At 33.6% G+C, this 23,238-nt stretch overlaps 1 protein-coding gene across 1 annotated transcript in view; it reads right to left on the bottom strand.

The window, feature by feature from the left end:
- LOC136033169 (spectrin alpha chain-like) overlaps positions 1-22,606 on the bottom strand; it is a gene marked incomplete at its 3' end in the record, with an annotated part of 117,795 nt that extends 95,189 nt beyond the window's left edge. The window contains 5 exon segments of the mRNA XM_065713855.1: positions 2,701-2,831; positions 4,613-4,748; positions 9,680-9,775; positions 11,774-11,929; positions 22,461-22,606. Of these exon segments, the coding sequence (XP_065569927.1) occupies positions 2,701-2,831; positions 4,613-4,748; positions 9,680-9,775; positions 11,774-11,926 (516 nt within the window).
- Between the last annotated feature and the right edge of the window lie 632 nt (positions 22,607-23,238).

The following is a 23,238-nucleotide window of genomic DNA, read 5'->3' as shown; positions in this document are numbered from 1 at the left end:
CCGGTCGTACCTATAAAAATTTGGTAGGGGATTTTCTTTGAGGAACAACTCAAAGCTCTCGGTAGAATAGTTATATCATATACCAGACCAACCCTTTTTATGATATACTCGTCTAAACATTCATTACTTTGTAACAACTGAGTCCCTTTCCCCTACCTTACAGTTAGTATGTGCACTTTATTCATTGGTCTTGTATTTCCAGAAATATACTTTCTTTATTTTGAGATTGCCTGCAGCAAAAATAAGAGACGGATAAACAACTACAGATTACTTGCTTCGACTTAAATCTCCCTATGCCCTGGTGAGCATAGAATAACAACGCTAGTTTACTACAAAGAAACGTCCTCATTTTTCGGAAAATTCTCCCCTGTCAAGGTCCTCCACAAACTTCAGCTACTTCTTTAGCAATCATTAAAGATTTATTTCGTGTCTTTCAAAGATTAAAAAATGTGCAATCATATTGTCCTGATTCAGCTTCCCATGCAAACATCCATTCCATATGACCCTAATACATGCATCGTTGGTTTCTGAACTCCCGGTGAATTAGGTTATGACTTATAATAGGGTAAACGCCTTTCCTTATTCCCTTCGTAGAAGATTTTATTTGGAAAACACCTGAGAATTATTCTAAAATCGTAGGAGTCGTTTTTCTAGTAGCATGTTGATACTTAAAGTTCCTCAGCCATACAATGGACGGAAAGATCGTTGACATTCAAAATTCTGTCCTTGAAGCTCTGAGAATTTTTACAATTTCTCGCAAAGTTCCTTGAGTAACTGAAAACATCTAACGCTATTCGGGTAAGAATTTCCCGGTCAGAATTGGAGTCGTTTATAATAAAGGTGCCGGGACATTCAAGTCATTCAGTTTTCGCCAAAAAGTTATGATGTGCTGCAATATCTTATGAGTAGTGAGTGACCAGGGCAACATAGTCAGCTAAAACCCAATCATTGAGTTCTTTAAGTGGATTTGCTGTAGATTACCCTTGAGACTGCATCTACGACGAACACGATCGGTAGCTACGACAAACAATAACTGCAATAGAATGCAGCCCCACCTTACACTGACTAGACAGAGAACCATTTCGTTACATCATCCTCTGTCTGCACTGCGTGCCTGGTATCATATTACAGCGCTCTATTTATATTTAAAATTTTGTCGGAATCTCATAATGAAAGATAATCCTACATAAAGATAATTGTTCCACGACGATTCCAAGGCCTGGAAAGTCTTGAGATAACAAGATTAACTTACAACACTTGATATACGACTGATTAAATAAAGAAATATCAAATTATATCGTGGTCCATGCATGTACAGCGCTTCTGCTCCATTGACCATGAACACTAAGCACAAAAAAAAAAAAAAAAAAAAAAAAAAAAAAAAAAAAAAAAAAAAAAAAAAAAAAAAAAAAAAAAAAAAAAAAAAACACGAATGCGTTAATGTAAAGGCCAATAGAAAAAGCAGACAATTTTCAAGTTAATGTGTTCAACATGAGCAGGTTAAAAAAAACAAAAAATGATTAAAACAAGATTAAAAAAACGATATTATCTTCAGTGGTTTCTTTTTAATAAGTTGTGAGGATTTTGTTTTTTGGCTTGCAACATTCGTTGCAGCTAGAAGCATGCAAAAACGGTAGTAACTTATTGTAGGCAAATCTAATCATTACTAAATCCAGAAAATATTAAGTTAAAACAATAGATCTTTTTTTCATCTGTGTAATGCTAACGTTAAAAAACAAAACCATAGGATAATTCATACTATTAAGAAATACATGATTATACTTTACTCATTTACTTGCTTTTAAAAATACTTATGGAACATGGAATATCCTCTCGGGAAAATTAAGTATAAGAAAGGGTATATGGTATTCTAGAACAAAAATGGAAATGACAAAGGGAATTATCTGATCCTACATCAATGCTAATTTAAAGATAAAATTCTTTAAGTCTATGCAAATTGAAAAAGCAACATGATGGAAATTCTAAATACTTCTTTCGGACAATGAATCGAACCCTTTGATTTCAGTGAAATTTTCCCAGCACAAGTATCAATCTGAAAGTTGAAACTGTAAACTTCTTCCTGTTACAAATATATCACGAACATTTACCTATGAAGATATGAAGAGGTAGTGGCCTGGGTAAAACCAAAACGTGAGATGCTTACTAAGACCCACTACCTGCTAATCTCGGTGGTACATAGATTTTTTTTTGTTAACCTAGTAATACTTATATAAAAGATAATATCATTATTTGATGAGAATAGTTAATAATAACCATTTCACATACACTATATTTGCTTTCTCTGTCCCCTATTTCAAATTATTGATGGTCTTGGAGGTATATCTTACAACGTATTGATATACTAATATGTATATTATTCTTTTTAAGAATTATACTTAAATAATATTTATATAAATTATTTATAAAATACAGCAAAAACTTTTTAAGCATGGCTATGCATCTACTAACTTATTTCTTAAAGAGGTTGATTTCCATTTTTGGTGGTGATATATTTTTGAAAAAGAAAATTGACATGATGTATTCAGAAATACATCAAGTTGGTGGAGTATTTTCGATCCGTGATTTCTTTCGGTAAGGCATTGTGTGATCACGAGGTTACAAAATTATAAATAGTACCTGGAGGCAGGGTGGTATCCAGGATTTTATTCGAGGTAAAAGATTTAATTACAGAAATGGTACCTTGTCATTGATCCAGAACATTACTTCATCACATTGACGAAGATACTGAACAAAGACCAAAGCTTGGTTGAGTCTTACTCCTTTGTCATCGAGTCGCTTGATCAAAAGCTCCCAGAGGCGGTGCAGCTCATCTGAAATATTGCGCAAAGTAAACATTCATCCTACCTCTGAAGGAATTTTCACAGAATTTATTAGACCGAAAAAGCCTCTTCATGGAGACAACGGAGGGACATTCAGATTTCAAATTGTGACCCATGACATTATTTACAGGTTTCAATTCCACGAGAGGTATAAATCAGATTCTGTTCAACATATAATTTTTAATCGTAACTAACTTATGAGGTTATTTTCATCAAAATTATTTAGAAGAAAAACAAATTCTAAATCCATTTTTAGGTTTACTTTCTGCCCTTTTCACTCCTCCCTTCCAAAATCCTGTTTTTCTATTGCTTCTATATATCGACCAAACGTTTCTTTCTTGCAAAATAAGTAATTTCGCTTTTTCAAATATGGATTTTATAGTTAAATATAATCTTAAAAAGCATTATCAAAAATTACATAAAGAATTTATTACTCAGTTGATAAAACGAACAGCCTGGTCAACTTGAAAAAAAAAAAGAGATTGCGTAAGACTTTCGAAATGTTCAAAGACTTTATTACTTATTTGGTAAAATCAACGGGTGGTCAATTTGAAAGACAAAAAAAAGAGGTTGCGTAAAATTTTCGAAATACTCAAAGACTTTATTACTTATTTGGTAAACCAACAGGCATGTAAATTTGGAAGATAAAAAAAGGCTGAGTTAAACTTTAAAAATACTAAAACCTTCAAAATGATCAAGTCTTTATTACTTATTTGGTAAAACCAACAGACTGGCCAATTTGAAAGATAAAAAAAGAGGGTGCGTAAAACTTTAGAAATAATCAACGAATTTATTACTTCTTTGGTGAAATCAACAGACATACCAATTTGAAAAACGAAAAAGAGGTTGGGTAAAGCTTTGTATTCCCTGATATCATTTTATGACCCAGTAATTGCTAGAGTTGGCAGCTGAAATAGATATAATTCATTTATTTGAAATAAAGCTAAATTCTTCCTCCGTCAAAAGGAAGATGAAGAAGGCAATTGCTTCTGCTGCAGTTTAATATCACCACGGAATATAAGATCAACTGCCTTGAAGTTGACATAAGGTGGAGGATGTCTATGGTAAAACTATAAAAACTCAAAATAATCTTAATTCCAATTGCCAATAATTATACAACTTAAGTCAGAGATCTAAGTTCTTTGTGTTCCAAAAGAATACAGATTCTTCAGTTTTGAACTAGACTTACAATAAAATATTGAGGGTTGGCTGGGCCATCACTTTTCTTAAACTAGACTTATTATTTTGTTTCTATTCTTTAGTCTTTTATTTCTGTAATTTTTGTCTTCTAGAGTGTTCTCTTTTTTAACTCTCTTTTTTTTTACGACTGTCAATAAAATAGTGAGGGCTGGCCGGGCACACGTAAACAGTTTTTTGTTTGTTTTGTTTTTAATTACACAAATATACCTGCCTTGTCCTCTTGACGAAGTTTCTTTTCAATCACATGTACAAGTAAGAGCAAAACAAAATTACATAAATGAACACAACTGATATTTTATGTTTCATAATCCATCATGTTAATAATGCCGAATTGCTATATTTTTATTTAAAAGTAAAAAGTAATACAGTAATTCTATTTTATGTAATAAAATAGAATATAGTATTTCTATTTAAATTAGAGCTCTCTTATATATTTTTTTATGACAGAAGTAAAGGTAGTTATTCTTCAGAACTGTAAAAATACTCGAGAGGCACCTTAATATATACTTTTCAGTCTATCTGGATATAATTAGTATGAAATCGAATAATAATCAAAAACTGAATGACCTTACCCAGTCGTTTTTGAATAGTCTCAGAAGCAAAATGTCCTTGGTTTATCATTGCCATTCCGACCTGGTCCAAATTCGTTATAGCATTGCTATGGGCAATCACTTCTGCTTCAAATGCTAAGTGCTTTTGGATTTTAGCCTAAAATTGGTAAGTTATGTCAGAAAAAAAGAAAAAAAAAAAGATGAGACGAATAAATAGGAAATGGTCAAACTAGTGTACAAGAACGGATTCCACTTCATTATAACAAGGCTTTAAAACGACGTACAAATTTAAATTCTTTCAACATATATATATATATATATATATATATATATATATATATATATATATATATATATATATATATATATACATATATATATATATATATATATACACACATATATATATATATATATATATAATATATATATATATATATATATATATATATATATATATATATATATATATATATATATATATATATATATATAGTATATGGTTCCGTGAATGTTCGATATTCATGAATATCGACATTCACTGGTGAATGTCCGAAATACCTTTGTTTCTCCTTGGATTTAGTCAGCGTTGCAAGTCAGTTTAATCAATTTAATGCAATGTTTGATGATGACAGGTTAGGTTAGATTAAATTTGGTTAGGTTGGGTTAGCTTAGGTATTGAGCCCATTTCTGATATTCACAATCAAATTTAACCTAACCTACCCAACCTAAACTTACATAATCTAGCCTAACCTAACTTTTACCATCATGCCTAGCATAAGACTGAAAAAGCTGACTCGCAAAGCTAATTGAATCCAAGCAGAGAAAAAGGAAAAGGAGATTGACTGGTGAATGTCGACATAAACCAGATTTCGGACATTCACGGTATATATATATATATATATATATATATATATATATATATATATATATATATATATATATTAAACATCTTTGAAAATACTAATTCAAGTAAGATATATTCCCGCCACTAAACGAATTCTTTATCCATCGACACACAAATTGAGTCTAATATCGACGGAGAATATTTCAAGATTTCAATTATTGTTAGGGGTGAAGCATCTAAAAAGAGTAGTCGCAGTAGCCAAGTAGTCGTAGCCGCAAGCAGTCGTAGTTAAAATAACCAGTAGTCACAGCTGAAAGAAGTTGTAGTCACTAGTAGTCGTAGTCACAATCACAATTAGTCACAGTTACACACTCTGTAGTAACAGTGGTAGTAGCTCTAAAAGTTCCAATCTAATGCTCTTATCCCTTCTCAAAACATAGAAGATAGCCCTTTTAATGACATTGATGTGAATAGCGTCTTTTGATTTAGCTCAATATACCCCTCAACATTCGCTGAGATTTCACCTTAATAACTTTAGCCCTTTCCGACACCCACGACCAAATATTCCTCCCTTTCCCAATGATAAATCCTTCATGTAAGGGAAAAATTGCATAATTTACCACCCTGGTCCCGGGGGCTGAGGGGGGCATAGTATCCCCGAAGAAATAGTTATTAGACCTGTTGATTACAACAAAATGGCTTTTTCGAAGTTTTGATCAGTGTTGAGAAGAAAAGGGGCTCATAATAAGGGCGAGAAAGGGGGAGGGCTGGTTGCCCTCAGATCACTTTTTAATGCCCCATTTGGCATACCCTAAAAGTTTCCTTTTAATACCATCGGTCGTTCCTCAGACAATGCAGATACGCCCTTTTGAAAAGAAGCACGAATAAAGTATATTTTGTTCAACATACACACATTCAAACACACTCCCCTTTCCCAATAACAAACCCTACATGTCAGCAACGGGGGCAACTTGCATAACCTGCAGCCCTCAAACCAGAGGCTGTGAGGGTCACTTCATCCCCTTAGGCATAGTTATTTGACCTATAGACTATTTCAAATAAAATGGCAAAAATCTCAAAATTTTGATAAGATGTCTTTAGGGGAAGGGCAATTAAAGATGCCGTGGGAGGGAGGCTTGTTGTCCTCCAATCCCTTTTGATTCTTAAACTGGAACTGGAACTTTAAATTTCCATAGGAATAGGTCTAATCCGTAGTTTCGGCGACCGCCCCTTCAATATGAATTGGCTCTAAAAAAGTAAATAAATAATACATTGAGGCCTTTGCTATAGGTAACTTTAGAAAAGCTAACAGGTGAACACATATGAATGATTTAAATTCATTTTGAACCATGAACCGTGTCTGGGTGCAGAAGATACAGTTAGAATCTTTAAGTAATTCTAAATGCTATGAGAAGAACTGAAGCTGTCGGGATTGTACATATTTTAAATACACAAACATGAAAATACAATATGGCTAGCGAACCTTTTTCGATCATTGAAAAAAATCTTGTAAACGGCGTTGAACTTCTACTTACTGACCATTACAGTCTGTCATCTACTGCAATCATCATTTATGCCCCTTTAGAAAACTAGATAATTTATTTTGCCTCACTTATAAACTTCGTTGGCAAATTCTGTTTGGCTGAGTGGAGCAAAATTATGACCTTTTCACACATATTAGATCATTGATTTTGAGGGCAAAGTCTTGACAAATATGTCGACACAAAATAAAATACAATTTGTACCGAAACGGTTGGAAACTGCGCAAAAAACTATAAAAGATCATGATATTCTGGATGATCACGATATTCTGGACCCCCATCCTCTCTATATGGACACCTTTTTTTTATCTATTTCCTATCAGAAGTTGATTCGTTTTGTCAATCTGAAAAAAAAAAAAAACAACTAGGAAATCAATAAGTTTAGGATATAGATGCAAATTGACAGACGTCCATCTCTCCTCTGGCAGCTTTATAATTCGGGCCGGTGCCCTAGAAAATTAAAGTAGCAAAACAGGCAGCACAACTGTATATCCTTGTACACAAAAAGTACTGAGTAATCCAAGGGAACTGTGTTACTAAAACTATTTTTCAGTTATCGTTAGGTTCCATTTTTTTTTCAATGTAGCGGGTCAATAAGACTTATCCCCCTGATATTTTCCTTGATTGAAATAGCCATGGATATTTCATTGAAAAAAAAATAATCGTAACACCTTTATAAGTTTAGCCCTTTGGGGGAGGGGCGGGGTAATTATATTAACCAAGATTCGCTCCCATTTTTCTGCGATTTATATTGTCAAGTTATGCGTTCCCAGCACGAAGGTCTTATCAACCGATGATCCCACCAGTGCGCAAAGCTTACTTTATTGATTTTTCTGTACCCCAATTTTCAGTATCTTTATATCAACCAAAATCAGAAAGCTGCAATCCAGTCTTTACATCCAAAAAAGCACTGAACTGAATATCGAAGAATATATTCTGTTTCTGTATGGATGGGTTCTTTTTTAAATGTTTCACGTATCTAATGTGGAGAATCAAATCCTCCAGGGAATATTCTGCAACAAAATATTTCATAATTTATTTGCTGATTTTCAAACTACAAAAAGTTGCTGAGACAACAATTAGTCATGGAATTTTAACTGAAATATACACCTAATAAGCCCAAGCTTAATAGGCTTGTCCGCTTAGAATATCAGGCGGACTAATGTGTTTTAGGATTAACACATGACCGATAATTTCCCTGGACTCGCAGGCGAACGGGGAGACCTAATTTTCCAAGTGTTTGGTAAACAGCACGGGTAAACGGTGAGAGTAGCTATGACTCTCTTATTAGACAAATACGTCATGGCAAGTACCCAGAGCTTTGAAAAAGATTTAACCTTTAAAATAAGATTCTTGGATACAGTGGAGGCGGCTGTTTCACTGACAAAGGACACTCAGGAAACTGTTTCATAATTCAATTTAATGAAAATAAACAAGTTTTTTTCAACTGAAACTTAAAACGAAACCGAAATTATTCTATTTAAGTTTTTTGGTGCTTTAAAAAGCTGCTTATTCCAGTTCAACGGCTCTTGAGTTTCAGCAGCTGTTCTCAAGAATGGGACAAAAATTCTAAGTTTAGAAGAAAAAGCAAGTTCTTTTGGTGCTTTAGAAGAGTTTAGAAGAAGTTTAGAAAAAACAGCGAGGGGTAGAGGAGGGGGAACCCATCTCATATACTGATAGTTTGTTTTAAGCATGAATGTTGATAAATTGTGAATGTTAATAACTATAAATTGATTGGTAGTGTCCCAGCTTTCCACCATTATTGCTTGAGAATAAAAATGTCAGACTGTAACTAAAATTTTGAAAAAGAACTTGAAAATGTATTTTCAAGCTAAAAATACGGCCATTTAAACAAATAAACAGATAGTATAAACTTACATCAGCAATCCCTACCATTCCAAATTCCTGTCACGATGAAAATCCTTAAATAAAACAATACATTTACTTAATGAACTAAGATTTCCTTTTAGTACATATTATTTACAGATACCTTGCTACTCTACACAAGAAATGAGGCGACGTACTATTTAAGGCATCTGGAAGTGGAACTCAATTAATATTCAAACAAAAATTCCGATAAGCGTCATTTATACTGAATAAGTTCTTAATAATATTTTTACTAGAGAAGTTCATGAGGACAGAAAGGGGTATAGTTTTTAATATGAAAATTCTAAATAACTTTTGACCTTCTACGCGGTTTAAAACATCACGCCCTCTCCAATATATTTTTCTAGTGGTTAAATATATTGCATACATATTTTTGAGTACATTGAAACATTTTATATAGATGAGAAAAGAGAAATATTTCGTTTTAATAACTGAAAACAAAACTTCTGGTAGCCCCTGTCCCCACCCCCCGGTCCATCTAGAAATTTCTAGATGAGGATCATGATGCCCCGCCTCGCTTTTTCCACCTCTGTGCTGGCAGACAGGCAAATGTAATATTTTATCCTATATAGAAAGATGGTCGCATTGGGATAAGCACTATCGCCCCCTCCAAAACTACTGCTAGGAATCAAGAGGGATTATACATTAACTTCTACCGCAAATTGAAATATTGTAATTTTTTTTTTTTAGCAAACTGTAAAAATTTAATAAAAATTGAACGTGCAATTGCACCCAATATTGACAACAGCAACACTAACTGTGGAAATGAGCCAAGACTAAAACTTAGAAAGAAGAGTAGGGGCAAAAACTAACCTGTAAATTGCTTGTGTCCTTGTAGCTTTCATCAGAGGCAACTTGAAGTTTTTCGTAAATCCAGGATTCCAACTCATCTGCATCACGCTTGAAATACTAAAGAAAAACAAAAGTGAGCAAAACTTACTTTAGAAACACACAATAAAACTACAAGAACTTATTACAAACTGAATCTTGCAATGAGACGAGATTCAAAGAAATGACAACAGCAAGCTTCCAGTCTCACCCTAAAAATTTCATTAAAAGCAATCAATAATTTCAACTTTTTTCAATAATTTCCAAACCATTAAAAACAAGGGAGATACACATTATTTTCTAAAAAGCCAACTTTCGGTTTTGTCTCCCATGATGCCAAAAAAAAAAAAAAAAAAAAAAATCTTGAATCGTCATCCAAGACAGGAAATTATCAACATAATTCTCTTGGCCATTCCTGAGATACTGAAAATACACCCTTGGAACCAACCTGAATGCATATAAAGTGTTTTTATTTAGTTCTACGTCCTTCTCAACATTATCTGATGGTTTTAACTTAATACATATAGCTATTCCTGAGACATTAATGATATGCCCTTTTGACAACCTTGTTTCACATACTGTCTTTTGATTTAGCTCAACATCCTCATAAACACTCCCTGGGAGTTCCTAAGATATTGCGTACACGTACTTTAACAAGCAGGATAAGCAGTGTCTTTTGGTTTAGTTCAACATCCCCCTCAATATTCCAACTTAATACCCTTTCATGTTTCATACACGCTGTTGATATACCTTTTTGACAACCTGGATGTACATTATGTTTTTTGATTGAGTTGCAACGTTCTTGACAGTGTTGACTTAATATCTGTATGCCATTAAGGGTATATGCCCTTTTAACAATAATTGCAGATACACCCTTTTAAAAACCTGGACGAAATTGGTGCATTCTGTTCTAATTCTACATCCCCTTGACAAATTTAAGTTAATTTACTTAGCCATTACTGAGAGCTGCAGACATGCCTTTTTGACCACCTGGATAAATATGTCTAGTCTTCATTTAATTCAATATTCCCCTAATAATCCCCTAAAAGCGATTCCTGAGATTTTGCAAATGCACCGTTTCGACCACCTGGAGCAACCAGTGTCTTTTGATTTAATTTAATCCCTCCCCCTAACATTTCATATAAGTTTCAACTTAATACTCTCAAGCTGTTCCAGAGACACTCACAAGCCATCCTTTTCGATCATAAAACCTATGTATAATCAATTACAAATCTATGTCAGTTACAGTCCCTGACAAAATAGTTATTTAAGAATTGTGATCAAATATATTTAAAGAGCATGGGACAAGAAAATAAGGGTAAGGGAGGGGGGATGTTACCCACCGGTTTCTTTTGACTTTTATAAAGGACACTAAACTTTCAATTCCCAGTACAATGGGCTTCCTCCAAACTTTCTGGGACCACTCATACCATATGAGGTGGTCTTAGGGAAACAACACATTGAAGGCTTTTGGGAAACTAGCGAGTTTCACATCTACCTTCCCTCTTTCCCTCTTTATATAAAATTCTGCTTTTCGTGTCTGGGACTTTTGGAATTAAAAAAAACTTGCCAAGATAGAAAGCACCAGAAAACAAGATTGAAGAGTCGCCATTTCTGCATCAGCTTAAAATATTGACTTTTCTCACTAGACAGTTTTTTTTTTCAAAATTCATTTTGGAACTTTGAGTTACCATGGGCTGTGGTTTGCTCTTTATTAGGTTGATGAACAAGCTGAGAGGGGTGGCACCAAATAGGAGAGATTGCAAATCCCTGGTTACTGGTTTTTAACCATGTAGATTTTTACACTACCCTTTTCATGCTTCTCAGCGTTAAAACGCCAGAAACTGCTCTGTAAATAATTCCACGTTCAACAAAAGCTGCTTTTTAACAGTACTAGACCTTGGTACTCCAAATTGTAGGATTGACGTCCATAACAGTCCAAAGCCAATGTGCTTATTATTATGCTAGAACAATGAAGTGCACACTTTCATCTAATTTACCTTAGAACTTGAAAATTAACCAGCTACATCAAAAATAGTATAATTCTAAGAGAATTTCCTGCAAACAGAGCAAACTTACCTGGAAGTTTCTTGAATCTTCTAACTTGTCTCTTCTGGTCTTAGCAGCATTTTTAAATTCAACATATCTTTGAAGGACTTGCTCACGGCGTTCTTGAATGTCTTCAGCCGTTTCTAGAATTTTAACCTCTTTTGGCAGTAAATTATGCTCCATTGCCTGCAAAAAAAATGAATATAAAAAGGAAAATATTATCAACAGTTTGCATACTTGAAAAGTACTTCTTAAGATTTAGTAGCACCATCTTTTTGAACCTGTTCCATTTTGTGTTTACATTTCTTGTGTAAAGAATGGGCAATTTTGATTGGTTGACTGATTGCCAACATTGGCCCTTGTTTTAATGATTCAATCCCTAAGTCAAACTCACTAACGAGTTAATTTAACAACAGAATCGTTGAGAAAAGACAACTTTCGTTAATTCCCTGATGCGACTATTCAGTGCATAAGATCCAAATATTACCAAAAAATGGTCCCATAGTTGAAATAACTTGTTGAGAAAATAGACATAGTTATTTAAGTAGATACGAATTAGCTCGCTTTGCTCATTAATGACTGTCTAAATTGGTACTGAGTTAATTTAACAATGGGACCATTCAGAGAAGACATTCCATTAATTCTTTCTTGGGCATGATTAGCACATAAGATGCAAGGAAGTACAGTCCACCAAGCAGTTATTTATCTGGTTAAGGATATTTTTACAAAAAGATAAGCATATGCCACATTGAGCAGATTTCAATCATTAGAAGGATTGTGAATTGGAGAACTGACAAGCTTGCACGAAAGAGACCGTGCAACAAGAACGCAATAAAACGAGCCAATAGTAATGAGCAAAGCAACAAATCAATTTAATGACCAAAATGACAAATTAGTAATAATTACATATATTTCTGGAAAGTATTTTGTCTACATATGTTAAATTCTTTTCATGTCCTTTGTGTTTCTAAAATCGGTATATATTTCATATTCGATAGATAACATAAATAATCGAATTTTGTGTTTACAACTTCTCAAAAATGTCAATGATAATATTTTCCATAGACTCTTTGCATGACAAAATTCATTGTTTCTTAAAGGAAAGAGAGAAGTTAAACCTAATTAAATAACAAAAACTCGTGGTGACTTCCAATAGTTTCTTTACCTAAGTTATAAAAAAAAGATCTGTTTATATAGCTTACTGTTTGTTTTTAAAACCTAAAAAAAGGAAAATTAACTTTTTAAAAATATAGTTTTCCGGATGAAAGTAAAAAGCCAAGATGAAACTTAAAATGAACAAAAGTGCAATCTACACAAACAATTTTTGATTTGGCTCGTTACATTTCCCTGTATTTGCAGAATTCTGAGAAACTAGTGCTTTATTGAAAACTATGCATGCTTGAGTTTTTTTTTGTGAACTAAATCGTGTAGTAAAATCGATTGATTTCATGGTTAGTAGAAGATTATTGGGAGCTTTATAAATTAGCCTTATATTTATGTGAGTGACTCAAGGATTTTTCTATTTCTAACCTTGTTTTGTTGCATTGGTTTTTGTGTCCTCAGTTATGGGCTAGTTTGTCAGAATCCTACAGAAATGAAGCAAAAAAGAAGTTTTTCAAGTTTTTTCCAAATTAATGTTCAAAAAAGTACTAAATCAGTCATTATTCCTGATAATTTTTACATGTCAATGTTAAAAGCCATCTTTGCTTTCAAGACATGGTGTGATGCAAATAGCCCCTTATAGAGTATTTAAGGCTATGCTAGTTGAGGTAAGCAAACTTCCCTTTTCAAGTTTAAGGATAGACAAAAGTTACCCTCACAGCCTATTGTATCTAAGTATATTTTTGTTCACAGCACTTGTCTGTGACTGAGTCTTTCCATGGTCTGTCTGTGAATGAGATGCTTTGTTATAATCCCAGTGTCTATGATCACATTGTAAATTCTCAGATTCAGCTCAAGCTAAAAATGTACATTTGTGAATAGACTCCATTATTATTAGTGCACTTAAAATAGTAAACAAAATATATGGCTAAGATGACATACTTAATGACACAACGCGAACAAAGGCGAAGTTGAAACTAAAACAAATAAAAAATATTGCTTCACAGTCCATCTAACATATATCAATAAAGCTAGCACAAATAAACCAAATAATCATATTTCCCTATTTTTGTAGGATTATACAAAACTGTAGCTTTACTGAAAACACAGAAACCAACTATAAAAAATAAAATGTTGATTTATTGTTAAAAGGGAGTATGTAGCCTGACAACAACAAACTAATCTTTAAAACTTTTCATAGTCCTACACCAGCTGTGATATCAGTAAATTTCAGGATCCAATTAAAATTACCTTTAAAACATAAGCATAAAAATAAATACATTTTTAATAACAACAAAGTCGCTGAAGAGCATACAGAAATATTGGATTGATTTATCAGGTAACATTTTGGTCTCACCAGCTTTAATACCAATAGTGAGTAATAAGCAATCTTAAATTGTAAAAAATACACTTCAGTATTACTCAAAAAAATGCTTTATTTGTATACTGTAAAAAGTAGCCTTAATTGGTTTACTATTACTATACCAAAACTCCTATATTGGTTTGTGTTTTCAGTAAAACGCAGGTTTTCTATAATCCTATAGACATAGGGAAATATGATTTTTTAGTTTATTTGTACTAGCTTTATTGGTATATGTTAGATAGACTATGAAGCAATAATTTTTGTTTGTTTTAAGTTTAAACTTCACTCTTGAAATTCATGCTACACAGAATGACGTAAATGATTATGACGGTGTGCAACCTTGACAGTTAGGAAAGAGTAATTATTTTTCTAAAGAAGATTTTTAAGGTTTTCAAAACCTAAGCAAAATTTTGGTTTGTCCAATTCATTTCTCTAAACATCTCCCCCTCCCCCTGATAAACACCAAAAAACATTAGACATACAGGTGTGGAATAGCAATAAACAGGAGTAAGTTGGAAAGTAACCTGACAACCAGGAAAATATCACAGAAAAAAGAAATGCTAATAGGTTCTTAGTGCTATGATTACTCTATATACATTACAAATATAGTCTTATTCTGTCTATTAATTAGTAAAAAAGATAATATGAGTAAGTAAATATAACAATGAGCAATACTTCTTTGAAGATACAACTTTGAGTGGTTGCAGAACCATATGCCTACACTTCTCCAGCCCCTAAGCGGCAAGGAGTTGGGTTCTGGGGCATAGTTTGTTCCAAAAATAGTGCATGGAACATTTCACAATTCGTAAAAAAATTTAACAAAAATAGAGAATCAGTTGAAAAATAATCATATATAAGGCAGAAAACCCTGATTGAAATAAAATGCCTAATTAAGGAAATGAATCCTTGCCATTCTGATTCAAACTCTAATGCACTAGTAAATGAACTATGGCGGCTGGTGATCAAATTCAATCTATTTGTTCTTGTAGGACCAAATTGTGTAACTTGGAACCCTTTTCCCAAAAACTATGGAGAGCTATGTCAGCTCCAAAAGCATAGTTATTGGACCATATTCAGCAAACACATTTTTAATTGGCAATAAAACATTGAGACAATAAAAGCTTCTATTATAAAGAGTGAGAGCATTAAACTATATTTAGCAAAGCCCAACTTTTACAAACAGGTGGAGGTGATGGGGTACATCAAGGAATAGTCATTTGGAATTTTGAGAGTCAATTATTTGTTCTTCAATGAATTTCTTCCTCTAAAGATAATTCAATATTTTAAAAATCATTTTGCAAGCCCCAATGTCGGCAAACCATGCTAAAGAGTTCACAGTGAATTATCCCAACAGATTAATAAAACTTACTAAGGAGGCTGGGAGGGGGAGTATATGGGAGGGCTTCTTTTAAATCTCCAGCTAAAGGTTTTGCACCATTACTATTACAATGGCACTGTTTTATACTTCCTAGCTTTTCCACTTAAGAAGTGGCAGCAAAAGTGCCGTTTTAGTGCTATATGGCACATATGGATGGTATAGCTGGTAAAAAGCACGTATATATGAGCAACAGCTTTCAAATGAGACATTAAACATATCTCTAAGAAGTTCTGGATGTCCACGAGCCCCAGCTTTTCCACTTGAGAAATGGCAACATTAGTGCAATTTGGGACTTGTAGATGGTGGATTTATAGATAAAACGTAGCTATGAGCAATATCTTTTATATAAGATATGAAAAAATCTGTCTACAATGTTTTGGTAGCCCGCTAGCGGCCCCCTAGAAATGGCACAAAAAGTGCCGTTTTAATGCCATATGGCACTTGCAGAATGCGAATTCATAAAAACCACGTAGATATGAGAAATATCAAACAAACACAACTTAGAAACATAGGTAAATTTTCTCAAGACAGAGAAAATTTCCCAATTGTTTCTAAGTTAGGTTTGTTTGATATGGAAAGGCAGCGTGGTTTTTGTTGTTATAAATGAGGAATAGCTTTTGGTTGAGCCGTTAACCATCTCTCTAGGATGTTCTGGTAGCATGCTAGGCCTGCTGAAAAAAAAGGGAGATAGATCAGTGCTACCAATGTATAAGGCTTTCAACCTTGCTGATACTAATGGTGCACTTCATTTTGATCTCACAACATTTTCGAGGGGTTTCAGAATTTTTTCTGAAATCACATAATTTTCTTCTTAAGATGAACCAAAATAATAGTTACCATTCCTGAGTCAGTGTCAGATGGCAATTATTTTTTCGCTATGGAGCTTTTTTCAAAACGCGTTTTTTAACTTTTGGTTACTATAGGTTGTTGTTGTTTGCTCTTTACTAGGTTGCAGCTACTGTGGCAACCATAATCACAGACCAGGCACATGCTATCTGTTTAAAACCACCCAGTCATAGGAACAACAATAAAACTGCCAAAGTAAAGAGTGATGTGGACTATGTATTATTAATTTTTTTTGGCCAAACCACTTGATATGGTAGGAGTTGGTGCAGAAGCTTTGAAGAAATTTAAAGTTCTAGTATCTGTTTTAAGAGTCAAAAGTGACCCGAGGGCAGCCAGCTCCCATCCCATGCCCCTTTTCACTTCTGATTTTAGAATAATAACTGCTTAGTTTTATTACTATTAGATAGCTTAGTAATGCCAAAATGGAGATTAAAAATCTGTGGTAGTATTTTAGAAAGAGATAGGGATTTAAAAAGAGGTATTTAAAAATTGGCCAGAAGAAAGATTTTTTGATTTCAATTCAAAGCTAGAACATTGGATGGTCAAGAAAAATCAAATTTTTGAGTTGTTCCACCTATGATTGAATTGTTTTGTTTCACCAAACCTTTAAGTTGTTTCATTAATTCACTGTTTGTATCACCTATGTGACAGAGCAGAAGCTAACGACTTGATTTCTTTAGGAGTATAGAAAAAAAAAAAACAACAACTTCTTGCATCAATGCATGTAAATGGCAAGTGAATACTGCTGTCATGTCTCTGCTTGAGTGCAGTAAAAAAAAACTATATATGCTACAACTTCCCTCAAAGTCAATTTAGAGTAACTTGTTCAATGGGAAAATGAGCCAAGGTCTCAAAATATAAGGGACAAAATGCAACTATGGTTGTCCAACAATCTGTTCTTGCATACTTTGGTTCACCAACAATCCACTTCTCTTATTCAACAAGGATTTAATGCTGCACATTGATTAAATAAGCAAACAATTGTGCAAACTGTTTTGTGAAGTTTGAGTTGAGATAAAAAAGTTGGTAATTATAAAGCAGCCACTCTGACTCTGGTTTTTGTACCCATCTTCATTTCACCCCATCTTTCCCAGGAAATTAAAAAACCTCCCCCCATTTAGTTGACCAATATATTTATTTCTTTAAAACTACTAAGTAAATGTCAAAAAGTACTCTACAGTGCAGCATGACTTACAGCAGCCACTTTATAACCAGTTCAGTTCAGTTTATTAACATCAAAATAAACGGACAACAATAACTCTCTAACCCTACAAGGCTCCATGGCCTGTTACATAGGGGTTAAAACGAAAATAAATACCAAATAAAGAGTCTCTTCTTAAAAAAACAAGAAATCCAATTAAATAAATTTGTGTTATTTTTACTTACCACTTCGTCCTCGAAATCCAAGTCTATAACATCTCCCACCAACACAAAATTGCACAATTAAAATTTAATAAATAAATGTGCTTAAGCCTAGCAACTAGGGATGTCGCCCTACCCTCATTATTCAACATAATATTAAACAAATAACAATAATAATTCAAATCAATTCAAAAATAAAATTTATTTTTAATAAATTTTACCAAAAAGAAAATTTAAAATTTTCATTGCTTCTGAGTAATTAAAGAAAGTTAGTGCATTACTACAGTTAGGATTCGAAAGTAGACTATTATATACAATGCTGTTTTGCCTGCATCTCCTCCCTAACAAAAATAGCCACACTTCTCCTACAATCAGGGTCCAATAAATATGAAAAAGTTTATAACCATTGATGCTGATGCAAGACTCAGTAAGTTTGGTATTGCCAAATTTGGGACACACTTCCACAATTGCAAGCATATCTTATTCTTTTAAAAGAACAGAGGCGGCCTTGTTCTGTTTATTTGAAAATGGAATGGCCTCATTCCTATTCTTCCAAGCTTTTTTGTAACTGAGAAAAAACACCCTGATCCTTGGCTATTCTACTTTTAACATCTTCACTGCTCCCACCATCTTTGCTAATAATACTACCAAGGTAAGTGAAGCTGCCAACCTGATCAATCTTTTCACTACCCAGCATTGCCATTTCGTCTTCACTTATTCTAAACTTAGTGACTTAGTCTTCTTAACATTTATTTTCAAACCTATTCAAGCACCCTGAACTCACAAAACCTTAAAAAGTTCATTCATTTTGCTCACACTTTCATCTAGGAAGATTAGATTAGATCTAAGTCTAGGAGAGTGTTACCTCCCATTTGATTCTTGGTTTTGCCAAGAATGAGATTAGCTAAGTACCTTCTACCCTTGCCCCAACAACTGAAACAGTAGGAATTATAGCACCACATTCATCAACTAGATGCAATGTTCTTGAAAAAAAAAATTAAAAGATTTTAGATTTTCTCCATTAAGATACCTGTCAATATTGTGCTTTCTTTTCAGATATCCCTGAGTCAAGTCAAATACAAGCAACAAAGCTTCTAACCTGGTGAAACATGATCACAATAAGTATGGAATGAGACTTGCCAGACACTCAAGCAAAGGGGTTGAATTACAATTCTTCACTAAGGACATGAGAAAGATCTTAAAAGTGTAGAATCTAGACCCAGAGAGATATATAAAAGATCTGTAAAGAACAGAAATTTCATTGCAGTACAGCACTTTTAATATACTATCAAAGTATACAACAAAATATCAAAGGGACTGCTGAGAGCAAGGCATAAGTGATGATGAAATAGTAATACTGAATAGTGAAAAGATTGATCAGGTTGGCAGCTTAACTTACCTTGGTAGTATTATTAGTAAAGATGGTGGGAGCAGTGAAGATGTTAAAACTAGAATAGCCAAGGATCAGGGTGTTTTTTTCTCATTAAAAAAAAGGTTTGGAAGAATAGGAAGATAAGTCTTCAAACCAAGATTACAATATTGGAAGGTACAGTGATGACAGTGGTCAAATATGGCTCTAAAGCATGGGCACTCCAAAAAGCAGATGCATATTTGCTAGACGTTTTCCAGAGACATTGACTATGGATTGTTCTCAGTACCTGGCTGACTGACAGTGTTTCAAACATTAGGCTTTATGAAAAATGTGGTTCTATACCACTTTCTAGGGCTATAATGAAACAAAGGTTGAGATGGCTAGGGCACATTGTGCAGATGAGGGATGACAGATTGCCAAAGATTGTCCTTTTTGGCCAGCCATCTAGGACCAAATAGAAAGCAGGTTGTCCTTGTCTGGGGTGGGAGGATGTCTTTTAAGATTCAAAGAAAATGGACCTCCTGGGAGGGTGTAAAAAGGAAGCTTTGAACAGAATGATGTGGAGAAGGAGCATGCATGGCTGAGTTAGCCTCAGACAGCTTGGTGCTATAGCAAGTTGTTAGTAGAAGTTGTAGTAGTTTTCAATTGCTTGTCAAAACAGAAACCAGATTTTGAATTTGTGATGACAAATTACTCCCAATAGGATGGGTCCAGTGAGAGATTATTGAGTCTACACTTGCATCATGTCACAATGTAGTAAAATAGGGGCAGTCTAGAAACCTATCTCTATTTTTCTGGAATGCCAAAGAAAAGTGATCTTTTACCTTTTTATTTTTTGGGCAAGCAAGCCCACTTTATACATTTTTAGTCTTGTTGGAGAGGGATTTTAGAAAGCTAAAAAATGGATACACTTCTTAAATAATTAAAAAGAAACAATATGTAATTGGTATTAAAGATAGCTTGTGATGAAACTAAACATTTAGTTTACCAGTACTTTTGGTAAAATTCTAATAAATTGACTTCTTGCTATCTCAGAAAGGGTTTAGGTTAGGAAAATGAAACTTTCAGGGATGGGTCTACATGCTAAAGTATGCCCCAGGAAGGTATTTTAAAGTACCCACCTCCACTCCTTCTCTCTCTAGAGGGCCCTGAAATTTGCCTACATGACAGGTTGGAAAAATTGGTGCAAACAGTATTACTGGCTTTCATATAAAGTGAATATACCACTTGATGTCTTTTTTAATGCTGTTTACAAATATAATAATCACTTCTACTGTAAATTCAGATTTAAGCACTTTTTGACCTCTTAAAAATGACTTATATATGGGGTCATTACAAATCTGTAATAGTTTAGAAACAAATTTGGGCTATAGATTTGCACATCAGGGGGGTGGGGGTAAAGCATAGCATATATTAAATACATAAACTAACCATTGCTGTATTTTTTTATGTGTTTGTGCTGTTGCACTGGTGATTTCTCTTCTCATTAAAATTTGATATGCATAAACACATAAAAAAAACAGCAATTGTTAGTTTATGTATTTAATATACTATGCTTTACCCCCCCCCCCCCTGATGTGCAAATCTATAGCCCAAATTTGTTTCTAAACTATTACAGATTTGTAATGACCCCATATATAGGTCATTTTTAAGAGGTCAAATAGTGCATAAATCTGAACTTGCAGTAGAAGCAATTATTATATTTGTAAAGAACATAAAAAAAACATTGACTGGTATATTCACTTTATATGAAAGCCAGTCATACTGTTTGCACCAATTTTACTGATAGGTCAACTATTCCCTTTTTTTTAAATTCAAAAATCATACCTATTCAAATTTTGACAAAAGAATATTTTACCTTAATTTTCAGTCACTAGTTGCTTTTTGTCTGTCTTTAGTTCTGAAAATGCTGAGTTCTGAATGCTTTAGTTCTGAAAAATTGGTGCAAACAGTCATACTGTTTGCACCAATTTTACTGATAGGTCAACTATTCCCTTTTTTTTAAATTCAAAAATCATACCTATTCAAATTTTGACAAAAGAATATTTTACCTTAATTTTCAGTCACTAGTTTGTTGCTAGTTGCTAGTCACTAGTAGTTGCTTTTTCTCTGTCTTTAGTTCTGAAAATGCAATTCCTGTTATTTGAGTAGAATTTTGGGCCATAGCAATGTTTTTTTTTCAAAATTTAGGAAAATGTATTTGCATATCTTTAAAACCATATAAATCGAATTGAGCAAAGTAATGAAGCTGAAAACAATTTTGTTGTACTTTAATTAAGCAGAAGATCTATTTTGAAAGGTTTCACTTTTATAAAACACATATTTTCAAAGGTCAGGGCCCTCTAGATGGAGAAGGAGTGGACGTAGTTGCTTCAAAATACCTTCCCAGGCCATACTTTAGTCTGTAGATTCATCCCTGAAAGTTTCATTTTCCTAACCTCAACCCTTTCTGAGATAGCAAGAAGTCAATTTATTAGAATTTTACCAAAAGTACTGGTAAACTAAATTTTTAGTTTCATCACAAGCTATCTTTCATAACAATTACATATTGTTTCTTTGCAATTATTTGAGAAGTGTATCCATTTTTTAGCTTTCTAAAATCCCTCTCCAACAAGACTAAAAATGTATAAAGTGGGCTTGCTTACAGGTAACATTTAACTATAGAGCAAGGCATATTAGTCCATGAGCCCTGTGGGCAGTAGGGTGAGGTCTGTATTCTACATTTATTCAACAAAGAGTGATAAAACTCAAAAACTCAAACAAAGTTTATTAAATAAATAGGCTATAAAATACAGACCTTGTCCAGCTGCCCACATGGCTTATGGACTAATATGCTTTACTCTATAGGTAATGTTACCTGTAAGCAAGCCCACATTACACATTTTTAGTTTAGCCCATGGAGGAGGAGGGTCAACCAGAAATGGATGTGCTTCTAGAGTTAGCATTTCCAGTTTAGAGCACTTGTAACAACACTAAACATTTACCATAGTACCTTTACGTCACCAAATTGTTTCAAATTTTCCCTGGATTTGGGGTAATTGGCTCCAACTTTGCCCCCCTCCCAAGATTTTGGCAAAATTATGCACCTGTCTATAATAATGTGCTCATTTGAAGTTTTTACTTGTTTTTATAGCTAAACTATGCTTCAGAGATAAATAGAAGCCAATTGAAACAGAAAAGCAGGGATCATTAGATGGAATGATATGAAGGCTTTACTCTATACAAGGATCACTGTTCAATGTAGGCTGGTCAATATTTGCTAAGAGATTGCACATAGACTAAATTAAATACTTACGCAATTATGCAAAAGAACGCAACCTTAGCTTTGTGGTTATTGAATGTACGCTTCAAATCCTTATAAGCTTTCACTGAGTTGCAAAACAAAACTTATAACCCAGAGACCAACGCCCAAACTTTGTTTTTATTGATTTCCTACTCAACAGTTTGGTAAATTAATTATTGCTATTATTTTGATAACTACTTACGCACATGCAAATATTGACAACTTATATAGCATAAAAAAAATACTTTAATTGTGATTTCATTTATACCTTAGTTATATCTTTGATTATATTTGTATATTTAGCCAGCCATTCCTGAGGTTGTTAAGGTGCGTCTACAACTGATGTTTTCTTGTAAATTGGGCCAGAGATCTGAAATCCGTTTGGCCGTTTTTAATAGGAAAGACCCATTCTATAAGATTCTGCTACAAAATTATGAATAAATGGATATTATAAAGAGCTTGAAATGAACGGTCAAGTGAAACTTAAAACTAATAAAAATTACTGGAATGAGGAGTATGGCCAACGCCCCCTGACACAACTATTAATTCTACTAATAATTGATAATGGCACCCGGACTAACACAGCTGGCTATTTGTCTGGGACCAACACAGCTGCACAGTTTTCTCTTCCAATTCGATCTATTTAAACTTCCCTTTAATTGCATGCCAGTGCTGGCCACATACTATCCAATTATCCAAATGAATAAATTTTTCTCTTAGGTAATGCAAATGAATTAAAACTTGAATCTACATGTAATGCTTTTAGTCTAAAACAAATTGTAAAGGTCCC

This window comes from Artemia franciscana, chromosome 1, assembly GCF_032884065.1.
Source record: "Artemia franciscana chromosome 1, ASM3288406v1, whole genome shotgun sequence".
NCBI lineage: Eukaryota > Metazoa > Arthropoda > Branchiopoda > Anostraca > Artemiidae > Artemia > Artemia franciscana.
The sequence above is the reverse complement of the archived record's forward strand: the minus strand, read 5'-3'. Positions and strand labels throughout refer to the sequence as shown.